A 26,077-nucleotide genomic window follows, 5' to 3' on the forward strand; every position below is an offset into this window, starting at 1 on the left:
TTCTGTTAATTGTTTAAAATTTTTCTAGAGCTGCTAAGGAGGCTCTTTAAAGAAGTTGTTTCTTCCAAAGAACGAAGATAAAGCCAGGTTAACAACATTTAATTCTAAATGATATACATTTATTGGAGTTGTGCCTTTTCTACCACACTGGATTAAATAAACTTGTCAGAAGTATAGTTTTTATCACTTTGGGACACTTGGTAATTTGCTGTTCTTTCATCCGTGTGCCCTTGTACACATGGCCCAGAGACTACCTATGATGGGGAGGAGGGGTGGTCTCATGAATGTAGCCGTTCAACCTACTCAGTCTGACTCTTCACTTTTCCTTTAATATGTGCATATAAAATAATAGTAGATATTTGATTCTGCAAAGGCACTAGACTACGTGGATTAAACATTCTGTCCAGAGGGACAATACCAGGCTTTCCTTTTCCTCATCTGTAGGAAGTTTCAGGTCCTTGACAGAAATAGCTGAACTATTCCAAATTTGCTTCAGTGCATCCAAATGTGATAAAGGAAAGCGAAGTCCGTGAGGCTGAAAAAGGATAAATTAGTCAAAAGAAAAAAATACTGCTTATGTCACTGAAGTGGCATTTTCATAAACTTCTATAATTCTCAATACATCATTATTTTTGATACCCTTCATAAATATGAAACGTTTCAGATAAACTATAATTAGATAACTTTTATAAAAATTGCCAACTCTTGTGTGAAACTTAGACTTCATGAAAGGCATTCTAATTTATGTACTAAGTGATACTAGTCATTTGAAATGCATCATACCTTTCCTATAAGGCTATAGGTCCCAGCAAGCATGTTTTAAAACTGGTGTATGTATCAAACTGACTGACTGAATCATCCCCATGCAAGGGTTCTGTCAATTGGGGTGAATGGTAAGTCTGCACTGCAGCCATAAAAAGCATATTACCTATATATCAAAAATATCGATTGTTCCCAGCCACCACCCAATCACAGGAAAAAAGATATTTGTTTTTAGTTGGAACAAACCTCTGTTTCCTCTTCATTTCCCATCATGTGTATGTCTCTCCTATTCTTTAAGGAATGATAGACATAAACCATCTTTTCTTGAGCTTTATCCTGTAGGGGGAGAAAAAGTGTTAGGGCATCAACAATAAAACATTAAGGGCTTCAACACTTAGGAGGGTTTTCCTATCGGTCATCTTGAAAGCCTCAGGGCTCAAGTGAAATTTATTGAATACTGTAAAGAATCCTTTTGGCAAAAAGTTATCTGTGTGTAAGTTATGTGTGTACACACAATGTCTATACTTCATTAGTCATCACACATCATTATTTGTATGTGGTAATTAACAGGTACACTAAGTCACTTTGTTAAAGATAAAACAGAGTGCTACCTGGTAGAGCCTCTTCAAGAACTTGATTTAATGAAAAAGCAATGATTTATATATCAATTTTCACTGACACACCCAATTTCTCATATTAATCATACCTGCGCCATCATTTTTGCATCAAAAAAATCAGCAATTTATGAACACCACGGAGTGATTAACTTTTGAGCTATACCAGCTGTGTGATCTGTCAAAATGGCTCACGCCTATAATCCTAGCACTCTGGGAGGCTGAGGCGGGCGGACTGTTTGAGCTCGGGAGTTCGAAACCAGCCTGAGCAAGAGCGAGACCCCGTCTCTACTAAAATATAAAGAAATTAATCAGACAACTAAAAATATACAGAAAAAAAAATCAGCGGGGCATGGTGGTGCATGCCTGTAGTCCCAGCTACTCGGGAGGCTGAGGCAGAAGGATCTCTTCAGCCCAGGAGTTTGAGGTTGCTGTGAGCTAGGATGACGCCATGGCACTCTAGCCCAGGCAAGAGAGTGAGACTCTGTCTCAAAAAAAAAAAAAAACAAAAAACTCCATTTTAATTACAGTAGTTCCCCAAGTAGTCCCTTCATTCCCTGTCCTATACAGTGCAGTTTATTGTCTGTCACCTCCTAGATAAGGACCAAAAACCTTGGCATGACATATAATGTCTCAAACTGGGTATCAAAATCACTATTTTCTTTATACAGGGATGTAAGAGTACATACTTCTGAGGTTTTACACATATATTATAAATCAGTCCTCTCTAGGTCTGGCCCTGACAGCTGGACCAATCTGGTGATGGGGCCATCCAAGTCCCCCCTTCATCCCCCGCAATCATTCATGGGGTACTCCCGAGAGAGCCGATTAGGAGCAACAGGGCGAGACCATATGGTATGAGATAGTTCCAAAGGTCCATAGGATTGTACCGGGAGCTTTACAAAAACAAATGCAAGGCTCCAAGACCACATGAAGCCCAGGAAATTACAATCTTAAAAAGCCTTCCAGTTGACTCCATGATCAGTTAGTCAGTTTTGAGAATCACTGCACTAGGTGGCCAGGTTACAGAATATAGATTTTGTTCTCCATGATCTACACAATAGTTTCAGGAGAAGCATCGACAAAACCACAAATAAAAATAGATCTGTGCAGTGTACAGGACCGGACAGGGATGGAGGCAGGAAGACTCAGAATGGGGTCTGCACTTGTCCATGTGCGAGCAACACGGCCTGAAGCAGGAATGGGAAGCAAGGAACATTCATCACCACATAAGGGCAGTGAAGGAGGGTTCTGTGGGGATGAGGGTGAGCCCTCAAATGCCCAACAGGAAGGAAAATATGGAACCAGAACAGTGATATTTGGGCATTATCTGACCTGAAGAGGAGGCATTGAACTGAACACAGATGGAGTCCCAAAGGAGAAGGGCAGGGACCAATGGTTAATCTGGTGACCTGAGGCCTGTGATGAAAATACCCTGAGAAGAAAGGAAATCTCTTCCCTTCTGGATACTCACAGATGGATTCTGATCTGGCCCTACCGTGAGAACGATGTGATCTTTCAACTGCAGTCTTACTATGCTGTCTAACCTTGGTAACTTTCCACCTAGAAAAACAGAAAGACAGTCTTCAAAAAAGGACACCAGCAGATTCAAACTTGCTTGCATGTGCAATTCCAAACACTGGGCACCCTCTCCAACTGAAGTCTTTGCTTATACCAATATTACAATGATATTAAAAGTATAGTTCACATTCTTATGGAATTCATTCTTACAGTGAAGAAAGACAATTAGATAAATAACAAGATAATAAGTACATTAAATAGACATAAATAATACTATTGAAGCACAGTAGCTGTTGCAACAAATAGGGTCATGGTGCCTTCTGCACAGAATGCACACTCCTCCAGTTTCTATCCTCTACAGCTGTGGTCCCCAGCTCCCCATCCGTGGACCGATATGGGTCTGTGGCCTGTTAGGGACCAGGCCACAGAGCTCCCCCATCCCCATGGAAAAATTGTGTTCCATGAAACTTAGGGGAGGGGTGCACAGGAGGTGACCAGCTGGTGAACTAGGGAAGCTTCATCTGTATTTACAGCAGTGCCCATCACTCGCATCACCGCCTGAGCTCTGCCCCACCCCGTCCGTGGAAAAACTGCCTTCCATGAAACTGGTCCCTGGTGCCAAAAAAGTTGGGGACCGCTGCTCTACAAGCTTCTTGCTCTACACGTGTACTCTGGAAGGACTGCCTGTGTTCAAATTGCACCCTCTACCAATTACCAGTTGTGTTACCCTGCTAAATTATCTATGTACATCAAGCACAGTATCCCATAAAAGCCATGTAATAAAGTTCACCAAAAAAACCCCTCCTCTTTTCTAAACTGGATTGAACTTAGTGAAGAGGCAACCACTAAAAACGGACTAGCCATACAATGTTGTCTGGCTGTGGAAAGAGTCTTGAGGGATCATAACTTTAATGTTTTCCTTGTCTTAGCCATTATACTCACTAAAGTATTCAGGGCCATAAGCTAGTATTCAGCAAACTCTGTACTGCTAAACATTAAAACATATGCTAGTAAAACACTTGCTATTTTGAATATTAATAGATGCAATCCAAAACAAATTCTAAACTTCTTCCAAAGATTATAATAAAAATTATACAGAATCAATGTTAAAAGGGACTTTAGATTGTCTATTTCAATTGTTCTTACCTGGTGATAAATAAAACTTTTATAAGTTAGTAAAAAAAAAAAAAAATATTCCTCACACTCAACCCTAGAGAAAGAACAGCACTGAGCTGGACTGGTAGTCATATCTAGATCTTGGTGTTCTCCCGTTGAACACAGACAATTTCACAGAACACCAACGTCAGTCAAGACCACCTTGTGACCATGATAGTTCAAGACAAAAACACCACCACTCCATATTCAGGTCTGAACTCAGGCAAAAACTGGCACATTGTCCAAACCACAATAATGACCAAACATATTAGGGCACAGGGTTGTGAGTGATGCTGCCGCTTTACCACCGATGACTTTAGCCTCATACATTCCTCCTGCCTACTAGATTAAGATTTAGAAGAGACCTAATCATAGAATCCCTTATGTCCTCACAGCATCCAATCCAGAGCAAAGCCCTGCTTCCTTGAACCCTCTTCCAAAACCACCTAATTCAAGCCCAAATCCTTCCTAACACCCTTTTACTGAGATGCCCTACAATTCCCAGTGGTATGTGGTCTTCCCGTTGCAACAAGTCAGTAGGCCCAACTTTTGTCTGAGCTCAGGAATATGTTCTTGGTGGTCTTTGCTACAGGACACTGACATCGTCCATCCACAAGTGTGTTACATCATTTGCAGCCCTCACTTGTCATAAATTAGTCAATCTATGACTTGGAGAAGGTCTGTGATAACCTTGGGGAGTCTTGTATTTCAACTGCTGATGGCAACATTTTACCCATTCCCGACTTAATTCCAACAAGATTATTTCAACGTTCAAGTACTTAAAAGTTCCTGAAGATAACGAATACCAGGGTACCCATAAATATACATATTTCTCACCCAAAAAGATAGGGCTCTTATTTCCCATCACACAAATGACTTCTGAGATGCAGGACGCTAAAGGTTGAGCACGGCATGTCTCCTTCAGCCATACACACTAAGGATGGATTTAGGTCCATATTAACACTAAAGTGCTTCACACTTTCCATCTGCTCAAAGGAACCTACCCAGAAAAGCCTCAAACATCCCACACTAGCCCCTAACACCCATAAGAAAACAGCAAGCTCCACCTGGTGTTGATAGCGCTGTTCTGTCTCCCATATAATAAGGGGGGAGTCTGTGCATAACAAAATCCTTCTTCATGTCTGATGAAAGCAGTTCTTTGGTGCCCTCTAGCCGGTCTGCAAGCGTCCTCAGAAAGCCACTTAATTGTCTTGTTGCAACAGTTGTGGTTTCCACCTGCTAGAAACACAGAAGTGAGTCCTGGCCCGAGCAGGACTACCTGCCCAAGTACCATTCTGCACAGTAATATGCACAACCGCCAACCACCCAGCATAGCCGTAAATCCATGTCACTCCAAAGGGGGAGGGACAACCTGAGCCCTTAAGAACAATATCCCACTATTTCCTTGCAAACACTGTCCATCTTAAGCTGCTTATTATTTGCAAAAAAAGATCAGTTTTCAGGGTTTTGCAAGGAAAAATCCTTGGAAACGTAGTGCAGTCTGGGATCTGCCTTCAGGAAATCAAGTCACTGTCCTAAGATGACTGCTTCACACAGTGAAAGCAACCTTTGCTCAACTCAGCACTAATCCATTCATCTTCTCAAAACTAACTAAATAGAAGTCTTCTTTCGAAATGTGAAAAAGAATAGGAAAGCCAGGTGGGAACACGCCAAGGCCAGGATCTCCAGCGCAGTGGGTCTCTCCTAACTATCTGATGTGTGTTGAATCTACAGTTCTCCAGGCCACATTATTCATTTATTTAACCATTTATTCAACCAGCATTCCCACAGTGGCCAGTACTGCCACTGTGAAAGAGCTGTCTGTACGACACCTGTGGTTCTTTGGATCACCACGTAACACACAGCACCCCATTCATTCTGCAAATCACAGGCTCAGCAGGGCAGCACAGGAGACAAGCTTGGCCATCTGGGAAGAAGGATCCTGGGGTCCCCAGGAAGCAGGGCTTCAGCTGGCCTGCGCTGCGGCTACCACCCTTCATTCCTACCTGCCTCTACCCCTTACCAGGAGCAGCTGCCGGGGGATGCCGGCCCGCAACTCCACGTCTTCCTTTGCAGTATCAAACACAAGCCCCGAGATGGTATCCAAAAGGAAATCTCCCCATGAACTAGAACATGCACCAAGAAAAAAAAAAAAAAAAAAAAAAAAACAGTGAATGCATACAAGATATACATAAAATACTTAATGCTAGTAAAGCCAAAAGCTATGGATTGGGTTCCAACTTCCCAGGTATTTTGAGTTCAATTAATTGGACATTACTCAGCATAGAAACCTAAGACTTTCCTAAGCAATCACCCTGCTTCCTCCCCATTCCAGACACTCACTTGGAAAGTTAAAGGTGAGAAGACAGGCTTCCTTCATGATTGCTCTTAAAGATAACAGAAAATTAATCATAGACTGTCATAAAATAGAAAGTTCAAGGGACCAAATTTTTAACAAAAGTGTGTATGAGGAGAGCTTTGTAGGAAATTTTAACATTTATTATAGAACCTAAAACATTTTCTATGTGCAGTAAATCCAACAGAAATACATTTAGGGTAACAGCAAGGTCTCTGGACTGTGTAATTATCTGAACAGTTAAATGTCACATTTTCCTTGTCACTTACAAGAGGGAAGCTGTTCCTGAGTAAAATATCAACCAACATCAGTAATTCCCCCCAAAAAACCTGATTTCTAGCAATGGTGTTACCAGGGTAGAAAGCAGAAGCCAGCAGCTAAAAATAACGTCTAGGGACAAGCGTCCGTGTTCAATTACCTTTGCTTTCTCTGGGGTTTTTAGAATTGGCTCATTCCTAAGTGTGTGCCAGTATAAGAAACACACTCCGTTGGGCTGCTCTCTTTAAACATTTCTGAGCTGTTTGAAAGTTTCCTGTGTCACCAGATTTCAAATTGCTGGCTATGTGCAAAATGGAAATTCACAGTATGACTTTTGCTTCTCACTCAGTAAGCAAAATTAACACTTTTATGCTTCCCTCCCAGAAATGTGGCAAAGGAAGACAACAGCCACATGAGAGACACTTTCCCCAAGACATCCACCGCCTGGTGGCCTCACTGCTTTGTGACTTAATGTTATATCCAACCCCGTGTCTTTTATTGAACCTCAACCTGGAGGACACATGGAGACCTCACAGCAGCATAAAATCCATGCTTCCCTTGCAGGGTTATAGGTGGAAGTCACGCAGGACTTCCTCATGGAGGGATTTAATAGCAGGTAAACACTGCTCTGTGCTCTTCTAAGAGTCAGAATAGATCTCAGGACTTTCCAAAATTTAGGAGTACACCTCTTGAGGAGTTCACTTTGGTAGAACAGCCAAATCAACCTGCTGTTGTCTCACACAGCAGGACCCAAATGCTCCAATGGTGCTACCTTGAGAGGTGTTAGGAAGAGGTCCCAAATCTTCACCCTACTGTGGTAGCTGAAGGAGCACCAGGCTCAAAGCACAGGAACGTTTCTGGGAAGCAATGATGCTTCAGTCCCATTTTCCCACTCTAGCTCCATCACTGGCCAAGACACAGGTCAAAGTCCAGCCAAGACACATGGGTCACGGCACCCACCCACAGCCCTAGGTGGGCAGCTTTGGTAACATGAAAGGCTCTTCCCCAGCCCCGACTGACTGGAAGAGGCGTGGGTGGGACCCAGGAGCAGCCTGCCAGATCTTCACTCTTGGGTCTGGGAAACAGTTAGTCGGGTACTTGGCTGAAGCAAAACCTAACAGGGTCCAGGAGACAGAGGGAGGTCAGAGAAGTAACTGATGATGGTGGCTTAGAATGAGCCAATGTTGTGAGTAAACAGATGCTGAGGCAGGAAAAGGAGTAAGCAAAAACCAATTACTGGAAACCAGTTGGTAGCAGTAAGAGAAATGAAAATGACAGAATTAGGGAGAGAAGCAGTAACTGAGTACGTTCATCATGGGATACCAGAAGATGCACGGATGTTCACAGGGCCAAACTATGTGGCTGCCAAGGCCCAGGGCTGCTCTGGATCCAGAATGAACTTGATCCCAGCCCTCTGAGGCCCAGCCCTTCCATAGGTCCTGTGATTCACTCCCTCAAGTGCTCCTGCTCTTCTTGAGCTTGGTGACTTTTCATCCCTTACTACACAAGGAACCTACCTGGCCACAGTGACAGGGCGTTTTTCAAAGTGGACGCCTAATGCAAGCTTGGTCCTTCTACTTTGGGCAAAGATAGCACTAACCTCAGGCCAGTCTCCAGCTAGTTCCTCCAGTAAGTCTCTTAAACTTAGAGGAGAACTTCACACTGAAAAGTCAGAGGAAGAAACAGAGGTATGCTTACTAACTTGTTTTGAAAGTTACGGCTTTAAAGGCTGGAGGGGACTTATTGTCCCTTGGGCTTGGAATGTCCTCTCCTACTCTCATCTTCTGACCCACACCTGCTTACTCATCCTCTAAGACTCACTTAGCTTTGGTGTCAAGTTGTTTCTGAAGCCTTCTGTGACACCCCTGCTTAGCTGAATGCATTCTTCTATCCTCCCAGAGTCTTCTCTGCAAACCTCTGACAGAACTTATCAATCACACTGTCTGGTAGCTATTTACATGCCTAGCTCCCCTCCTACCACTGCTTCCAAAGCATAAGCTCTCTCAAAGCCCCTTCAATGCAATCCTTGCATTCCCAGCAACCAGCACAGTGTCTGGCGCATGCCTGCTGAATAAATTAACTAATGACTGCTGTTTTTAAATGTGATTCGGAACAGCAAGGTTGCTGCCTTTTGGAAATAACACACACAAGCGCTGCCACCCAGTTCCTGTCTTGTGAGAAGGCATTCGCTGAAACAAAACATGACGTTAATGGAAACTGTTGTCGGCACCTGTGCTTTTCATTCCCACCATTCCAGACTGCCTTTCCTACTAGAACCTCAGGAACTGTAAAGAGGAAAAACCTTAAAAGAGACCAAGAGGTTACAATGGTTACAGAGTTTCTGTTGAAGGCATCTAAAACGTTTGGAAACATAGTGGTGACGGTTGCCCAACAGTGTGAATGTAATTAATGCCAACATATTATACACTTAAAAATGGCGTATTTTATGTTATATATGTTTTACTATAATAAAAAAAAAAGAGACTACAAATGCCCAGCCTGGCATCGCCAACACTGAAATACCCACAGCTACGGTTTCTTTCTTTCTGAACTATTAGGCCCTCTATATGGGTGATCCCCAGGCTCCTACACAGAGTCAGATTCACCACGTTCCCAGGAGGACGTCCAGATGAGCTGGTCACACTCATGGGACATCAAAGGCATAAGGAATATGGAAGTCAGCAAAGGAGACAGAAACCCCAGGGTTTGGATGAGAGACGCTGGCCAACGGTCTCATGTCCCTCTTGAATGTAGCTCCCGTGGGCCACGACTCAGAGCTGTGCTAGGATGCTAGGTGGGGAAGCAGGGTGTTTACTTGTTCTGGTAGGTGCTGATGGTCACGTGGGTAGAGTGGGCCAGCCCTGGAGGAGTGTCTGCTTGATGAATCGTCCCTCTGGGAAAGTACAACAAATCACCCGGCTGAAGGAAGAAACAGAAAAGGAGAGGAGTTAATAAGAAGTATAACTTCTCGGTCCTCTTTGTTTTAAGGGAATAAATACAGGGTTTGAGTCTCAGTTCTCCATTCTAGAAACCACTACTTCAAGGAGCAGGCTGTATGCTGGGCTCACGTGCATCCAGGTAGTCTAGCTTCTCCGTGTCCATGAGCCTGGCACTGGAAACCACAATCCATGAGAGGCCTTCAGTGCCTGAAGTCACTGTCTTTATTCTCAAGCTGAGAACAGATACACCCGAAACCACCCCACCTCGATTCAGGGATCAAGGAAGGGGACGTCCTGTGCCTGGAAGCCTGCTCCCTCCCTCTCACGTTCTGCAGTGTTCGAGAGCAGAAGCTTTAATTTAGAGTCACACAGACACTGCCACTCACTGGCTGGTGACCTGGCAATTTATTTAACTGCTGAAAGCCTCAGTTTCTTTATCTGTAAAATGGAAGTAATAGCCCCAAACCTCACAGGGTTATTTTGAGAATTAAAGAGATGCTGTTTCCAATGCTCTGGGGGCAGTGATGGGCATGTGGTTGTATTATATGATTTTACCTCCCAGTTCCCCCACCCTCTGAATTTTTGAGCTCTTCCAGGCAGGGTCTATATCTTCCCATTTTGTATTCCCCAGAGCCTACTCCCACAAAGCACCTAGCACACAACACAGGCCCAATAAATGTTTGGATGAATGTATGAAAAATGATGCAACCTTTATTTAAACCCAAAAAATAGACATAATTGAAGATCAGTTATTTTCTCAGACAGTTGGTCCTCTTCCATCCTATCCCTTTTCTCTCCCAAACCAGTGGACAGAAATATTCTCCCCAAAGTACTACCGCCCTGAGCTACCTCCCCCCTAATCCCACCTAGACCAAACCATTCTGTATAGTAGTTGCCTAAGGAGAAGAGGGGGATCTTGAGAGCTGCTCTTCTCTCTGCACCTATGGGAAAAATCTAGTGCATGCTTTACTGACAGTTATAGCTATCATTTCCTGAGTGTCTCTGAGCCAGCCGAAGTGAAGACCTCACATATACAGTCGCCTGTTGCTTAACAATGACGATATATTCTGAGAAATGTGTCATCAGATAATTTCATGACTGCACGAACATCATCGAGTGTACTTAACACAAACCTAGATGGCATCGCCTACTACACACCTGGGCTATATGGTATAGCCTATAGCTCCTAGGCTACAAAACCCATATAGCACATTACTATACTAAATAGTGTAGGCAACTGTAATACAATGGTAAGTATTTGTGTATCTAAATCTATCTAAACATAGAAAAGGTACAGTAAAAATATGGTATAAGAGATAGATTAAAAAAAAAAAAAAAAGTACACCTATATAAGGCACTTACCATGCATTAGGAGCTTGCAGGACTGGAAATTGCTCTGAGTGAGTCAGTGAGCGAGTGGATGTGAAGACCTAGAACATTACTGTACACTTTTATACGACTGGCTGTGCAGCAGGTTTGTTTACACCAGCATCCCCACAAATGCATGAGTAATGCATTGCACTACAATGTTTTATGATAGCTACGATATCACTAGGCAACAGGAATTTTTTAGCTACATTATAATCTTCTGGGAGCACTGTCGTACATGCAGTCTGTCACCCGCTGAAATGTTCCTATGCAGCACATAACTGTATATTTCATTTAATCCACAAACATTTGCTCAACGCTCCCCATCCCTTGCTGGAAAAGGCAGGGGAAGATTCTCCCCCAGAACCTCCAGAAGGAACACAGTCCTGCTTACCCAGTGAGACCCCTTTTGGTCTATCTGACTTTCAGGAGCTATAAGGTAATAAATTTATGTTGTTTTAAATCATGGAGTTTGTGATAATTTGATAAGCAGCAACAGGAAAACTAATACAGACATATAGATACCTCCTCCAAGGAATTTTATTGTAAAGGAGGCATCAGAATAATATTTTTCAATCCTTACAGCCTGCAAGGTATATATTATAATCTCCATTTTAATAAAGAGGAAGCAGAGACTTAGATAAATGACTTTCCCAAGGACATGTAGCTAATCAACGACAGCAGCTAAATTCAAACCCAGATCTGTCAGATCCCCAAGCCACAGAGTGGTTTCCATCACAGGGGTGGTCTTCACCCTGTGAGCCCAGGTCTGGCAGGTATATTGGACAGGCTGCCACTGGAATATGGGGAAGAAGTTGGACAAGGGTCCCACGACTCTCACTGTAGCCTCCATGCCCCTCCCCATGCTCATCCCCCAACCAGAGCAACTCAGCTTTTCTACTTCATGTATTGGGCACTGACACAGATTTCATTTGAAGAGGCCCACTGGTTAAAACTTCACATGTATAGAGACATACACACTTGAAAAACACTGCACTGTACAATGCAGTCTTTCTCCTTCCAGGAGATTAGGATTTCCCTTAATGAGCTGTGTATTCATTTTAGTGTTTAAATGGGTATCTGTGCCATCTGCTCCAAGTCCCACAGCAACAATACAAAGAACACACACCCTCTACACCTGAGGGCCACTATGAAGCCTGACCACCTTGGGCAGGGCAAGTAGCCAGGCTGTCAGCCTGAGCAAATCAGCCCTGGCCTCAGAGACCACAGATGGCTTAGTCTTTAGCTTAAAAATAACCAACCAAGAGTCCACTTAAACGTGGTTCACCAAAAGCAGAAGCAGGCAAACTGTGAAGGACCAAATGTAAAGACAGTGAACATCTGTGGTTCATGGGCTGTGTGGTCTCTGTGGCAACTAACTGACTCTGCTGCTATAACCTGAACACAGTCACAGATAGAACATTAAGAAATGGGTGTGGCTGTGCTCCAATAAACTTCACTTACAAAAACAGGCAGCATGCCAGATTTTTTGGCTCATGGGCCATAGTTTGGTAACCACTAAGAGCATAAAAAAATAAGAAAGTTACCTTTATTGGCATTTATTTATTTAAGTCCCCTATAATATAGGCATCCATCCTAAAAGGGAGATTGTTTCCCCCAGTTATTGGCACACAAAGATTTTAAAATCAAGAAAAACACAGGCACTGAATAAGAATTAGACACTAATTTTAACTTCAAGATGCAAGAAATACAAAAACAACTATATGTAAATATACCAGGTTGACAGAATCTTTACAATGGTTTGAATTAGCTATTGTTCTACTGCCACTAAAGGAAATTAAAGTTATGTGTTTTAAGAAGGAGTATAAAGTTTAATTATGGAGCTATTTCTATTCCTCTGAGGCTTTTTCTCAACAACCCCTCCCGCTGGGGACTGGCTATGTTTCCATCCAGGCTAACTGTTCACAGACAGATTTTTTCAGCAGCAAGATGCCAAGGAACCAGCACATGATCAAGCCACCTACTCCCTGGAGCAGGAATCCTCAAGAGCTTCCATAATTACTATTCTTCTGGTCACTGTATGCAGGGGAAAGAAAGGGGAATACAGTACTTCATACTCAGGAGCAATACGCTGGAATGTTAGCCACAGAAAAACTAAGTGATTCCTGGCTGTGCTCTAAGCAACTTACAGCCCCATGCTGACAGCTATCTTAGATGTGGGGAAGCTGCCCAAGGCCAGACCTTCCACTTTTACTCTAGAGGTCGGTGGTTCGCAGAATTCACTTTATTCCTGTTGAACTTGGATCCTACACAAAGACAGACTATTAGGAAAATGAACTTAATACTTCCTCAGCTCACTTCTCCAACTGCAAATCACAAAACTCCTCCAGAAGCTGCATGTGCTGGCTGACTGCAACCAGAGCCACCCTGCCCTGAGACCCAGGGATACGTTCCCCCGGGGACCGTCACCAAACTCTAAAACCCAAACCCAAATTTGTCTTAGCAACAGAGAAAACCAGCCGAGGAGAGGTGCCCACGTGGTCGGTCATCCCATACCTTCAACATAAACTCGTGTGCCGGCCTGCCGATCTTGTCCTCGGCCTCCACGCTGTACTCCCGTGCCAGGGGCACTGTGGGATGGTAGAGGCGCCAGTGTTTCTCTCCCTCCAGCTGCAGGATGAAAACCTGCAGAGACCCAAAGGCCCAGGGGCGTCAGAGAGCTTCCTGACAACTCATGTAGCAAAATGCTTCTGGAATATTAGCTCTCCAATGGCTCAGATGAATTACAGTTGACCCTTGAATGACATGGGTTTGAACTGTGCAGGTCCACTTACGTACAGATTTTTTTCCAATAAATATACTAGAAAAAATTTCTGGAGATTTGCAACAATTTGAAGAAAAAGAAAAATCAAAAAATTAAGAAAAAGGTATATCATAAATGCATAGAATGTATGTAAATACTAGTTTATCATTTACTATACTATAAAATATATACAAATCTATTATAAAAAGGTAAAATTTATGAAAACTTACAGACCTCTCTTGACTGTACCATTTGCAGTCAAGAGAAACATAAACATGCTTAAAGATGCAGTATTAAATCGTAACTGCATAAAATTAATTGTGGTGTACACATACTGTACTACTGCAGTAATTCTGTAGCCACCTCCTGTTGCTATTGCCCAAGCTCAAGTGTTGCAAGTAATGCTTAAAACAACGGGTGATGCCACTCATCTCCACATGAACAGTCTGTCTCTCCAATAAATAATGTGTTACAGTAAAAAGTGATCTCTCACATTTTTCACATATTTTTCATTATGTTTAGCGCAATTCAAGGTTTATTGTAAACCTTGAATAACAACATGGGACCCACATGAAGTGCCACTAGTGATGCTAGAAGTGCTCCCAAGAAGCAGGAAAAAGTCATGACATTATAAGAAAAAGCTGAATTACTTGATATATGCCGTAGACTGAGGTGGCAGCTGAGGTTGCCCGCCATTTCAGACAGATGATCCATCTTGTAAACAGATGACACAAACTTACGGTATTCATAAATACATACAGTGCCGGAAACATATTTTTTCTTCCTTGTGATTTTCTTACTAACATTTTATTTTCTCTAGCTTTATTGTAAGAATATAGTATATAATACATACAACATACAAAATCAGTGCTAACTGACTGTTATTATTACTGGTAAGGCTTTGGGTCAGCAGTAGGCTATCAGCGGTTAAGTTTTGGGGGAGTCAAAAGTTACACTCAGATTTTCAAGTGCAGAAGAGGTCGGTTCTCCTAACCCCCACATTGTTCAAGGGTCAACTGTACAAGTTTCAGATAAGAAATAAAAATGAAAGATCAGAAACACATGTCACTCCACACTTAAATGAAAATTGCCACTACTGGTTTTTATTTTTAAAACAGGTAATCATGATTTGTGATACTGGATATTCACTCTTTTCACTTTCTTAGAGCCTCTCTGAGTTCTTTATATCCCACTATCTCATTCTTTTAAATCTTCTATCCGATACCTGAAAGCCCATAATCTCTGATGGAAAAGCCAAGCTTCAGATATTACTGAATGGCCAAAATCCTGAATATTGAAAGGGCCTTTGCAGACAGGAAAACTTCAAGACTTTTATTCTTTATTCAGCCAAAAGTATTTTAATGCTTTATTGAAAATATTAAAAATAACACTTTTGGAAAATGTATTGATATCAAATTTCTCTACAAGGGGATAAAGGAGACTTTTTACTAATAACTTTGTGTTCACACCTTGTATTAGTACAAAAATAAAACTGAAATACCTAAGCCAAAGAGTTAACTTTTTATGGAAGCCACATGAGAGTGAAATCAACACTTGTCAAGGTGCCAACGCTTAAGTGAAATCATGACCTTTATTCGAGCTGTCCCAAGATTTTCACAAATGGAAAAAATATACGTATTTTTGGCAGCTACTGAAACAGAAACAAAATGAAAGCAGATGTAAGGATTATTTGTGACCTCACCTTATTAAAGATCATACTTTCTGAAATTAAATAAAAGCCAATCACACTTCTCTGTAGATACATTCAATAAATACCTGTTTCAAAGGAATGTGTGGCTCTTTAAATCAGTAAGGTTGGAAACAATCTCTCCCTTTGAGAAGGAGCAGGAAACCAGTTTAGTGGGATTTATTTTGGCCCAACGTTTAGATGAGATCAAGATCTCCAGACACTGCACAGAAAGAGCAAACACAGACCTGGCCCAAGAGCCGTAGAGAATAATGTGAACTACTCCTGACAACTATACTAAACCAGCCTCTCAGCAACTTGTTCTTCCCCACGTTGGGCAATTTTGTTCTTCTCTTACCTCAACATCGTCATAATGGGGCGGGAGGCCCTGAGATCCTGCAGGGGTTATGTACACATTTGAGCCAACCAAGGAGCCAAAGAAACATTCCAGCTTCTCCTGGATCCTCCAAAGCTCATCCTTAAAGGGACAAAAAAAGAGGGGGGGAGTAAAAAAAAATATATTAGAAATAAGAACATGTTCTTGTTCACTTAAAAAGTCTTTACTGTGCAACTATTATATGCCAGACACTAGAATCAAGCAGGAAAAGAGCCAACACTTAAGAGCAGTCAACCCCTGCCTTTAAGAATCCTCCATCCAGTGCAGAAACACCACCGAAAAGACTTGAGCAGATAGACAAGAGATTGGCAAGGCACGCGACTGGAAGTCATGAAGGATTTTAAGTAGAAGAATGACACCATCCAATTTACATTTTTAAAAGCTCACCCTGGCTACTGTGTGGAGAATGAATTGTTGAAAAGAGAAGAAGCCACGGAGGCTACTCTGGAAGCTATTCAGGCAGCAGCCCAGGTAAGAAATCAGCACGATGGTGGGAGAGGGATAGAAAGAAGCAGAAAAGTGAGAGAGACTCTGAAAGTAGCACTGACAGGACCTGCTGATGGAGTAAATATATAAAAGGGTGGTAAAAAAAAAAAAAAAAAAGGAAATGAGGGAGTAAAAAAAAAGAAAAAAAATACTCCTGGGTTTTTGACTTGGGCAATTAGTTCCCAGTTCCATTTACTGAGATTGGAAAGACTTGCTAAAAAACAAGTTTTCAGGAGGGGGGGAAAAAAAAAAAGGTGTTCTACATTAGAAATGTTAAGTTTGGGATGCTAAGACCCCCACGTGGAGATGATTTAAAGTCCTGGCAGGAAGTAAGGGCTGGAGACTTACACTTGGGAACTGCCTACACAAAATGGATATTTAAAGCAATGGGAACAGAATGATAACCTAGGTAGAAGGTAAAGACAGAGAAGGAATAGCAGGGCCAAGTAACGTTCCCTCTCTCCAATCACTAATCAACTCTTCAGGGCATACAAGAGACTTACGAGCCTAGCCAGGAGCCATATATTCCTGTGAGAAAGAAAGAAAAATCTGATTTTCCCAAGGCTGATGAGAAAAGGGAAGGCAGCAATTGGACCATGTAGATATTAGCACCTCCTATGCGCCAGGCACTGTCTCTAAGTGCTTCATACGTCTTAGTCATAGAACCCTCACAACAACCCTGTCTCATAAGGGGGGAGAGTATCATCATCTTCAGTTTACAGATGAGGAAACTGAGACACAAGAACACGTAACTAGTAAATAATGGAGACAGGATTCAAATTCAAGGCTTAAATTACCTTTGAGATAATTTAAGAAAACACAAATCACAAAGGACATTAAAGAGATTAAAGTTTTAAACGTATGAATGCATAGTACCTGGCAGATGGGATACATTGCAACATATTAAAATATTTGCTGAGTAAACCAATGACCACAGCTTGGCAGTCAATGCTACCACAGGTCTGAAAAAGGATTCACAGTATTAAAATACCAAGTGGGAAAGAATTGGGTCAGTTTGAAAAAAAGCTTTGGAGGATATCTTTATTTAGACCACTGGGCTTCTCTATTTATAGATCTCAGAGGTTCTACTTAACACAGAAAAAATAACTTTATGGCCTCTGAATAGCTCCAAAGAGTTAACAGAGCTCCCAAGGAGGCTAATTTATTTCAGCAAGAGGTCAGCAGGACCTGGCTCTATAATTATATTTATACAGTAAGTGGCACCACTAGAAAACCAGGGCTTCTCGCTCTCTCTCTGATGGCCTGAGAGGTCCGTCAGGCCTGTATGGTGATTTTATAGTTCCCAACTCAAGCATCAGGGTCCGTAACTGATGAATATATGTCTCTTTTCTTGTTAAAGTTTACTGAAAATGCTATCAACTGCACATTTTTTCCATTTCCTCTGCACCTTCAGCTTCTGATTCTGCCAACTGTGGCCTACCAGAAAGATACCTGGAGTCAAACCACTTCGGTCCAAGTTGTTGTTACAAGCTAGGTGACTTTGGTTTCTTTATTTGCAATATAAAGATATTATCACTCCCACCTTAAAACTGTGGCAGAACAGCATAAAACAACTTATCTCAAATCCTATTGAAATTGGAAAGCAGTGTTATCACAAATGCAAGTATGACTGCTTCACCAACACGGACTCATGTGTAAGCAAGGCCCCTGAAAATCTGTCTTCTCCTTTTTCATGTCACTCCCAACTAAGTCCAGAGAGGCTGAGGAGGACCCAGAACAATCAAAGAGGGAAGGTGGGAGGGAGTCTCTCTCCTGGCAGGGTACAACCTCCTCTCTCCACTGACCTACCCCACAAAATGAAAACTGAATGCCATGCCTAGGAAGAGAAGCCCATGAGTACGTCTCAAGAAAGGCAAAAACACACACGCAAAAAGCCCTACTACATCTCAATTAACATTTTCCAAAGTATGGTAGGAAAATGCCTTGAATTTGGAGTCAGAAACACTTACCAGCTCAGAACAGCTACGGAAAAGACACATCTGTGACCTCCGGTTTTTTCACATGGAAAATGGAGACCACAACAGCTGCTCTAACTATTTCAAATGTCTGTTGTAAGGGTCAAAAGTTAACACGTGAAAGTATTTGATAAACTCTAGCCTGCCACGCAAGGCTTGCATCTTGCAAGATGCAAGATGCAAATAATTGTGATAATTCCCTTCACCACAACTTCTGATATATGGATTACCCAAAGCAGGTGAGGAACAACTTAATACGGCTCTCTGGTTAGCCCCTTAGTTATTTCTAGACTAACTAGACTAATAAGCTGTACACAGTCTGAGACCCAACAAGCAAAGGGTTAAACGTCCAACCCAATAGTCTCTCAACCTGGCCAGTAATGAACTGCCTCTAGAGTTTTTCTATTCTGATGTTAATACGCCCATTCCTAAAGAAACAGGCACACAACACTAAACCTCCTCATAATGTAGTATTCGAAGCCCAGCTTCTAGTGTATGAGGGTGAGCTCCTACAGTTTATGGTTTCTCAAGTATGGGTGGCAAAGGAGAACAACGACAATAACAAAAAACCAGGATGCATACTCTTCTAGCCTGAGGGCTGAATCTGGGCTGAGAAAGCTTATCCTTCCTGCTTTAATAAACTGGGCCAAAGAGCAGAGTCAACAGGGTAAAGGAAACAGATTCTTGGCCACCTGGAATCCCAAATGAGGAATGTGCAGAACTTAAGTGGACAAGCAGAGAAAAGCCCTGGGGGAGATGATCCTACAGTACAGAAGTGACAACCACAGAGGACACCACACATATGCCAAATAACAACTCCCTGCTGGTCTGTGACCACATCACATGCAATCAACTTCACTGAATTAATGCATGTTCATAGTTCTTAGGTTTCCAAAACCCACTCTTAAAAGCGCTACTTCTAGTCAGGTAAAGAGTCGAGGACTATCTTAGAGAGAAACATTTTATCTGGGGTGTCCCTATTTTCTGAAATAAAATCATGACTTGGTCTGGCAAATGATCTGTAAATTCTTTTTGAGTGCTAGGGCCAAAAGGTTGGCATTTCAGGGACATTTCAACTTCTTGTGATTCTTTGAGATGGAAAACTGGAATCAGGACTTGAACTGAAAACCCAAGAGTACTTATACTTCCTCCAGAGTATGACTAGGTTCAAGATCCTTTAGATAAGAAAGCAAAGGGCATTCACCAGATGAGGCCTAATCGGATCTAACAAGCCAACTTTTAAGTTAAATCATGGGAAACACTATCGGTAACTGATGACAGTAACTGATGACAGAGCCCAGAAGTCATCAATACAGCCAGAATACACTCCCCTCAATATGGAACTCACCAACCCCTCTCTTTCTCCTCCCATGCTGCCAATTCGATTTAGCCATGGGTCACAGAAGAGGGTTTCTGAATGGGGATAAAACTTAATCCAAAATTCAGAACAGGCCCTCACCTGTTCTTGGCCATCTGTCGTGAGATAAGATAAAGATCTCAAACCTCTAAAAAAGCAGATTAGCTCATTCTAAATATGCATTTTATAAATGTAGAAACTGAGCACAAAGGAGGCAAATTATTTCCCAAATGTTAATTCCGGATGTAGAATAAATTTAAAAATTAGACAGTCCTCTGGACTCGCATATCAAAGATATCCTCCACCTACCACTGCCTCATCAGGACCAGTTTTAGGACGCTGAGCCTCAATCAATGTCACCCATTAATAAGGGTGAAGTCTCTTTCTTGAACAAGTCTAGTATGTGATCTGGTCATGGCTCTGAAACTTCCGCTGAGATAGATGTTGGCAATAAAGGGAGGCAACTTCAAGAAAAATGATCACCTTGATGCTATCATGTCTTAAATTACAGTAACAGGACAAACCAAACAGAAATGTCTAGCATATAGGAAAACATAAACCAGCCCATAGAACATGCTTCTAGAGGCATAGTGCTACTTTAATACCTTTATAAACCTGCAATGAGATTTAGTTTTTGCAGCTCAATGATACCTAATAATGTCCAGCCTGAGTTGCTAGAGTTTCTAACAGTTTAACCAAAAGATAACATAGTTAAAATGTCCTAAGTTACAATGCATTTAAAGAACAAACAGGTGCTGTCCCTTCTCAAACTAGCAGGACGCTAATCATCATCATACCCCATATTTACCCTTGAGCTGATCTGTGGCCAAATGTTAGCATTTTAGTATATATGAGGCTTCTGCATTGGAGAAACCTGTTACCTTAAATCTCTGAGGTTGGTGAAACTGAATTGTTGCCCTTTTCTGATCAAAATCCTTTCTCAGCTGAAGAAAGTGTGCTTTGCCATCTTTATTTAAAACCTTCTTCTTCCCATTGACACACCGGCAGACATTGACATCTCTTCCGTAGTACATACCCCGGCTGCATAGGCTCTTCAGATCTGTTAGCCTGAACAGGGACTGGTAGTACGTGGCCAGGGCAGGGTCATCTCTCTGAATGAGAAGAGGCTTCTGCTCCCAGAATTCCTTGAAAAAAGTCTCTGTCTTGATGGGTGAGATTAAACTTTCAAAGAGACCACTGGGGCTGTCAAAGTTTAAAATGGAAGGCCCCGCAGCTGCCTTCACCTTCACCTGCTTACAGGGAACAGGCCCTTCTTCCTTCCCATTCCCTGCAGGCTTTGCTTTCTTTGGCATAGTTCTGTCTTCAAGACAAAGTAGTAAGGAAACACAAACCTACCAAAAGAACGAACACAGGTGGTTAGATTTAGAAGGAGTGCCAGTGTTGGTGTTAGTGGATCATACTCACACAACCTGCATGACCCTTGCGCCTTCAAGAGAACTCTCTGTAAGTCAATGGTGCTTCCCCCGGGATATGCAACAGCCTTAAGCCAATGCCATTTCTTCCACGACAGAATTCAGCCTCAAACACCAGATTACATACTCATCTAAAGGAAAACATGTTTTTTTCTTGTACACAAGCATTAAATCATGGAATTCATTATTTATTAGGCAGTATAATTATGACGAATTAAACCATTTGACTGTCTCAGCACTTTCTAGTCATAGGTTTAGCCTGTGGCCATTGTCACGCCAGAGTCACAAATCTTGAATTTGGCTGCAGCTAGCACCAGGCCCTTGATCTAATTAGATGTACCCGGGATTACACACACTCGACTGGAGAACCACCAGCAGCCGCCCACTGCCAGGTGCTCCTCACTCCAGCACCACCCCCAACTGTTGTTAGCAGGGCAACTGGACCAGTGGTGCCACCTGGTGGCTGGAGCAAGAAGCTATTTGCTCCTGAGTCTCTTCAACTGCCTGAAGCTTCTCAGTTCCAAATCTGAGCTTATTCCTGGAAATTGCCACTTTATCAGAAACTCCCATACATTAAAAAAAAAAAAAAAAGCCTAATTAGGGGCTGAAAAATGAAGGCAAAAATTAGTTGTATACCAAGACTTTAAAAAGCTATGTATAACTTTTTAACCGAAATAAGACATAATAAAACACCAACATCACTACACTCTGACACAGCACTTCTCCAACTTTAATGTGCACACAGATTACCTGGGCGTCTTGCTCAAATGCAGGTTATGATTCACCGGATCTGAGGTGGGGCCTGAGATTCTACATTTCTAACAAGCTCCGGGGTTGTAACGACGCTGTGGGTCCATGGTACACTTCTAAGTAGCAAGAGGAGCAACACTCCCAAGTATAGCCAACCTTCTCTCAGAACTGCTCCCGGACCACAACTATTGGTTACACTTACAATGTAGGTTTCCCTCATCTGTTTTCAGGAACTGTAATTCAAATTACATAAATTTTCTGAGACTGTAAAATTCTATTTTAAAGTTTTTTTTTTGGGGGGGGAGTCCATTGCTTTCACCAGATTCTTAAAGAAGTCTATGTCCTCCAAAAAGGTTAAGAACCATTATGCTTATAAAAACCAAAATTTTGGAAAGACAAGTAATTTATTTATAAATATTATGGTTTTAAATTTTGTTGAATATCAGAAATGCAAATATATCGTTTTCTGCTCTTTTGTCATTATAACTAAGCAGTAACTCAGCTACACTGTAGACTGAGTAGAATTAGTGCTGGCGTGGGAAGTATGCACCCTGGAACCGTATGTTAGATATCGCACCCACTGATTTCTAAAGGAACCTTTAGCATGCAACCCAGATGTAAACTGAACAAATTAGGAAGTAGAAACGTCAAAATAATAAAACTCTCTCAGAGATTCTCTTAGCTTCTATGTTGTGTACCCACAAATAGCTCAGTTCCTCAAAAGATCAAATGCTTCCAGTAAGGAAACACAGGAGCATGGTGAAAAACTACATGAACGATACTAAAAACCTACAATAGAGGGGGGTAAGGGCTTAAACTTGGAAAAAAATAAACCTTACTGTTTTAGGATATGTGGTCAATGAGACACAGTTTCTGAAAATGTTTTCTGTACCTTTTAAGTCAAACAGACCAGCCTGAATTCTCAACTCAAGACTCAAGGCTTCAGTGAGACAAAGCATTGCTAGTACTTGGAATTCTGAAGTGACTCAGAAATACAGGAGTTATGAAAACAGATTCAGTAAGGAGTACTGCTTGTGTAGAAAAGAGCTATCATAGCAGGCCTGACTGCTATCCTTTGAAAGGCACGCTTGGGGCTGACGTCTGGGAACTCAAGATTTTGGAAGGGTTCCCACCACTATGAACTGATAAGAGTGGCTCACTATGCCTAAACAGTATAAACAATATGGTTTGTACTGAACACCTGCTTTCCTTCTGGGAGTCTGGAATTTTGATCTGTGCCAGGCAGAGGCTGCCTACGTGATCAGCCCCCAATAAAAACCCTGGGAACTGAAACTATAAAGAACTTCCCTGGTTGGCAACATTTCACAAGTGCTGGCACAACTAGTTACTGGAGCAGCTGAGCACGTCCATTGTGACTCCAGTGGGTAGAAGATCCTTGGAACCTTGTGCTTGGTCTCCCCAGGACACCCCATGTGCCTCTCTCCTTTGCTGACTGTGCCTGTTATCCTTTCGCTGTAGTAAATCAGCCCAGAGTCCTCCTAGCATTGCTGAATTAAGGATGGTCATGGGAACAGACACATTGCTCACATTTAATTTTTTAAAACTGTTAGGTTTGTATCACTAAAGGTTACCCTATAAAGCAATCTTATATTCAGTTATACATCTTTTATCTCTCATAATTGGTCAGTTTAAAATTTATTTAAGGGGACTGAACAGTAGGAAATGCAAGGGAAAGGCTTGTTTTCTTTAAGCATAATCTATGAATGCAGTATAAACACATTAACTAGAAAATGTGGCTAAACAGTGTGCAAAATACTTAAGCCAAAATAAAATCACTTAAGGAATTCTTCCCGTCTACAATGACTAACAAAATAAACTCCAATACTGCATAACACATGCTTTTGTTAGAACATAAATTTTACTACTTATACTGCCAAAAGTTACATCATTAATTGTTTCTCTATGTTCACGTTGAAATGATTTGAGGCTCAGTTAATTGCAACCTAGCTTAGAGGTTGCTGGGCAAATATACTATTTCTCTGATTTTCACACTACTCATATTTTAAAGCAACCATTCCTTTTAACAGCTAGGGTGGAGTGGGGAATAGATGACATATCCTACCACAATAAATATACAAAAATTATAAGGTGCATTACAGTTTCAGGAACAGTAATAAGTGAAAAAGCATGTTTTAGAATCCAAGAATATAGTAATTGAAGGAGAGTGCTTTGTTTAGGACAGCCAACAGAATCCACCTATAAACCTCACAGACCACCCAAATAGAAGTTAAAATAACTATTTCTATAAAGCTACAAAGTTTTTTGAAAAGCAATTGCTTTCCATTTCAGTTGACTATAAGCATTAAAACATAAAAAGATTAAGTCAAAAGATTCATGGTTCATATTTTGGTAACTGGCCCACAGATAAACTCTACAAAAAAATCGATACTGATGCCCATATTATAGCCAACAAATAGTCATTATATTTTTAAGGTGTACTAATCTCCTTTTCTACCAGAATATTAAATGACATGAAGACATAACACAGCTTCTTGAAGAGACCTATACGTTGCCAGAGCCTAGCAGAGTGTGGCACATAGGAGGTCCTCAAGAAATGTTTGCTGAGTTTTGTTTCACTTTTTCATCTTTTGTCTGTATATAATTTTAGAGAAAGACCTTGCACAAAATAGGGGAAAACAGATGACTTACGAAGTGGGGATTACTTTTCTGATGGCAGCTGTCACTTGGATATTCAACAGTACTGTAAGAGCTAAAAGGCACCTTGGACATCAGTAGTTATCACCAAGCAGTGGAGGGAGGTGTCTTTACATCGCCTGAGCAGTGTTTTAGAGCGTGTACTCCAGAGCCACCAGCAATACCTGTTAGCATGAAAATTGCCGGACCCCGTACCAAGCTCATGGGATTGCCACTTCTGATGGCAGGAACCCAGAAATCCGCATTAATGTAATAAGCTCTCTTGATGGATTTTAGATCCACTGAGGATGGACAAACAGTCAAAATCAGCTCAATTAAACACACACACCTGTCAGAAATTATATTAATATATTACAAGGCTGCCAAGGCTAACCTAAAACATTTCCTTCAGGCTCACAGAAATTATCATCCAAGGAGAGAAAACTGGTTCTTCTGCTGACCTAAAGCTGTGATTGGCAGTTATAGTTCTATTTTAGAGAAAAAATGAATGGTACTTCAATGTATTTCGGTGACCATGAGGATGAGGCCCAGGAGGCAAAAACCAAGTGATGATGGGAAAAGCTAGATAAATCAGGCTCCTCCAAAGACGGTCCCAGTGAAATGAAACTCCTGGCGCTGAATTTACAGCTAATTAGTGATGAAATCAGATCCTCTGACTCCCCGGCCTACCCTTCCTGAAAACAGTGAATAATCTGGTCTTACTAACCTGTTGGGCAACTCAGCCGGTGTAGAACTATTAGTCGATAAATGAATTGGAAGCGTAGGCTGTAATTTTAAAGTCAGAAGTAATGTGAAAGAAAGACGCAGCTTCCCCTCTCTCCACACACCCGAACTTCAGGTTTCCTGGCTGCAAAACGTGCCTTTTAGGCCCGACCTGACGCGCCGGCGGCGCAGCACGTGTGGCGGCTGCCCGCACTACCCTCCCTGCCAAGCCACCAAACTTTCCGTGCGCTCGTCCCGACTCTCGGGCCCGCGGGCAGAGCACGTGTGCCACTCTCCGTGCCCAAGACATTCGAGACTCCTTGAGCCCGGCCGTGCGGGACACTGCCCTGCTCTCCGGGGACGTGGAGCGCGTGGGCGCGCGTGCCCGGTTCTGCAACCACAGCGCCAGCCACCAAGACTCCCAGCCCGGGCCCCGAGGTTCCCTAGACCCGCACTCGCTCCCGGGCGCCGGGACCAGCCACGCGAGCGTCCCGCGGGACCCTGGACGACCCCGGATGCGGCGTCGCCCGGCAGCCGGCGGGATCGCGCCACTCACCAGGCACGGCCTGTTGCGCGCGGCCGCGAGCCGATTGGGCGGGGGCTGGGGGCGGGGCGGCGTGGGCACGCTCGGGGGCGGGGCGCTCCTGCTCCGGTGCCCGCCCCGCGACGCGCCGGGCCCGCACGTGGTGGTTCTCCCGGGAGGCCCGGCCCGGCAGCCACTCGTGGCTCCAGGTTACCTAGGGGTGTATGGGGTTCGTGCCTGGATGTTCCTTTTTTATATTCGTATGGAAGGAAATAAATGGCTTTGCCTTTTTTTTTTTTACCTGGAGGAGGGAGGAGGAGATTGGATTTGGGGAAATGTTCTGGTACAACTCT

At 42.5% G+C, this 26,077-nt stretch overlaps 1 protein-coding gene across 1 annotated transcript; it reads right to left on the minus strand.

The window, feature by feature from the left end:
* Nucleotides 1–313: 313 nt before the first annotated feature.
* MINA (MYC induced nuclear antigen) lies at nt 314–25,803 on the minus strand. Its single transcript, XM_012652818.1, has 10 exons — nt 25,758–25,803; nt 20,522–20,992; nt 15,783–15,902; nt 13,491–13,619; nt 9,482–9,585; nt 6,076–6,178; nt 5,120–5,291; nt 2,851–2,939; nt 1,009–1,098; nt 314–535 (listed from the first exon to the last, which is right to left on the minus strand). Exons 2-10 carry the CDS (start codon nt 20,951–20,953, stop codon nt 377–379), a joined length of 1,398 nt encoding a protein of 465 aa, XP_012508272.1. The 5' UTR covers nt 20,954–20,992; nt 25,758–25,803; the 3' UTR covers nt 314–376.
* Nucleotides 25,804–26,077: the final 274 nt, after the last annotated feature.

Source organism: Propithecus coquereli, unplaced genomic scaffold, assembly GCF_000956105.1.
Source record: "Propithecus coquereli isolate 6110/MARCELLA unplaced genomic scaffold, Pcoq_1.0 Scaffold40, whole genome shotgun sequence".
In the NCBI taxonomy this organism is placed as follows: Eukaryota; Metazoa; Chordata; class Mammalia; order Primates; family Indriidae; genus Propithecus; species Propithecus coquereli.

What these genes read in the sequence shown, in the direction of transcription:
- MINA (XM_012652818.1), bottom strand. Translation starts at nt 20,953, where the DNA reads ATGCCAAAGAAAGCAAAGCCTGCAGGGAATGGGAAGGAAGAAGGGCCT. An exon ending in CCCATTATGACGATGTTGAG is followed by an intron (nt 13,620 to 15,782) that starts GTAAGAGAAGAA and finishes GGGTCTCTGCAG; the next exon opens with GTTTTCATCCTGCAGCTGGA. An exon ending in GAAATGAAGAGGAAACAGAG is followed by an intron (nt 536 to 1,008) that starts GTTTGTTCCAAC and finishes ATCCTTTTTCAG; the next exon opens with CCTCACGGACTTCGCTTTCC.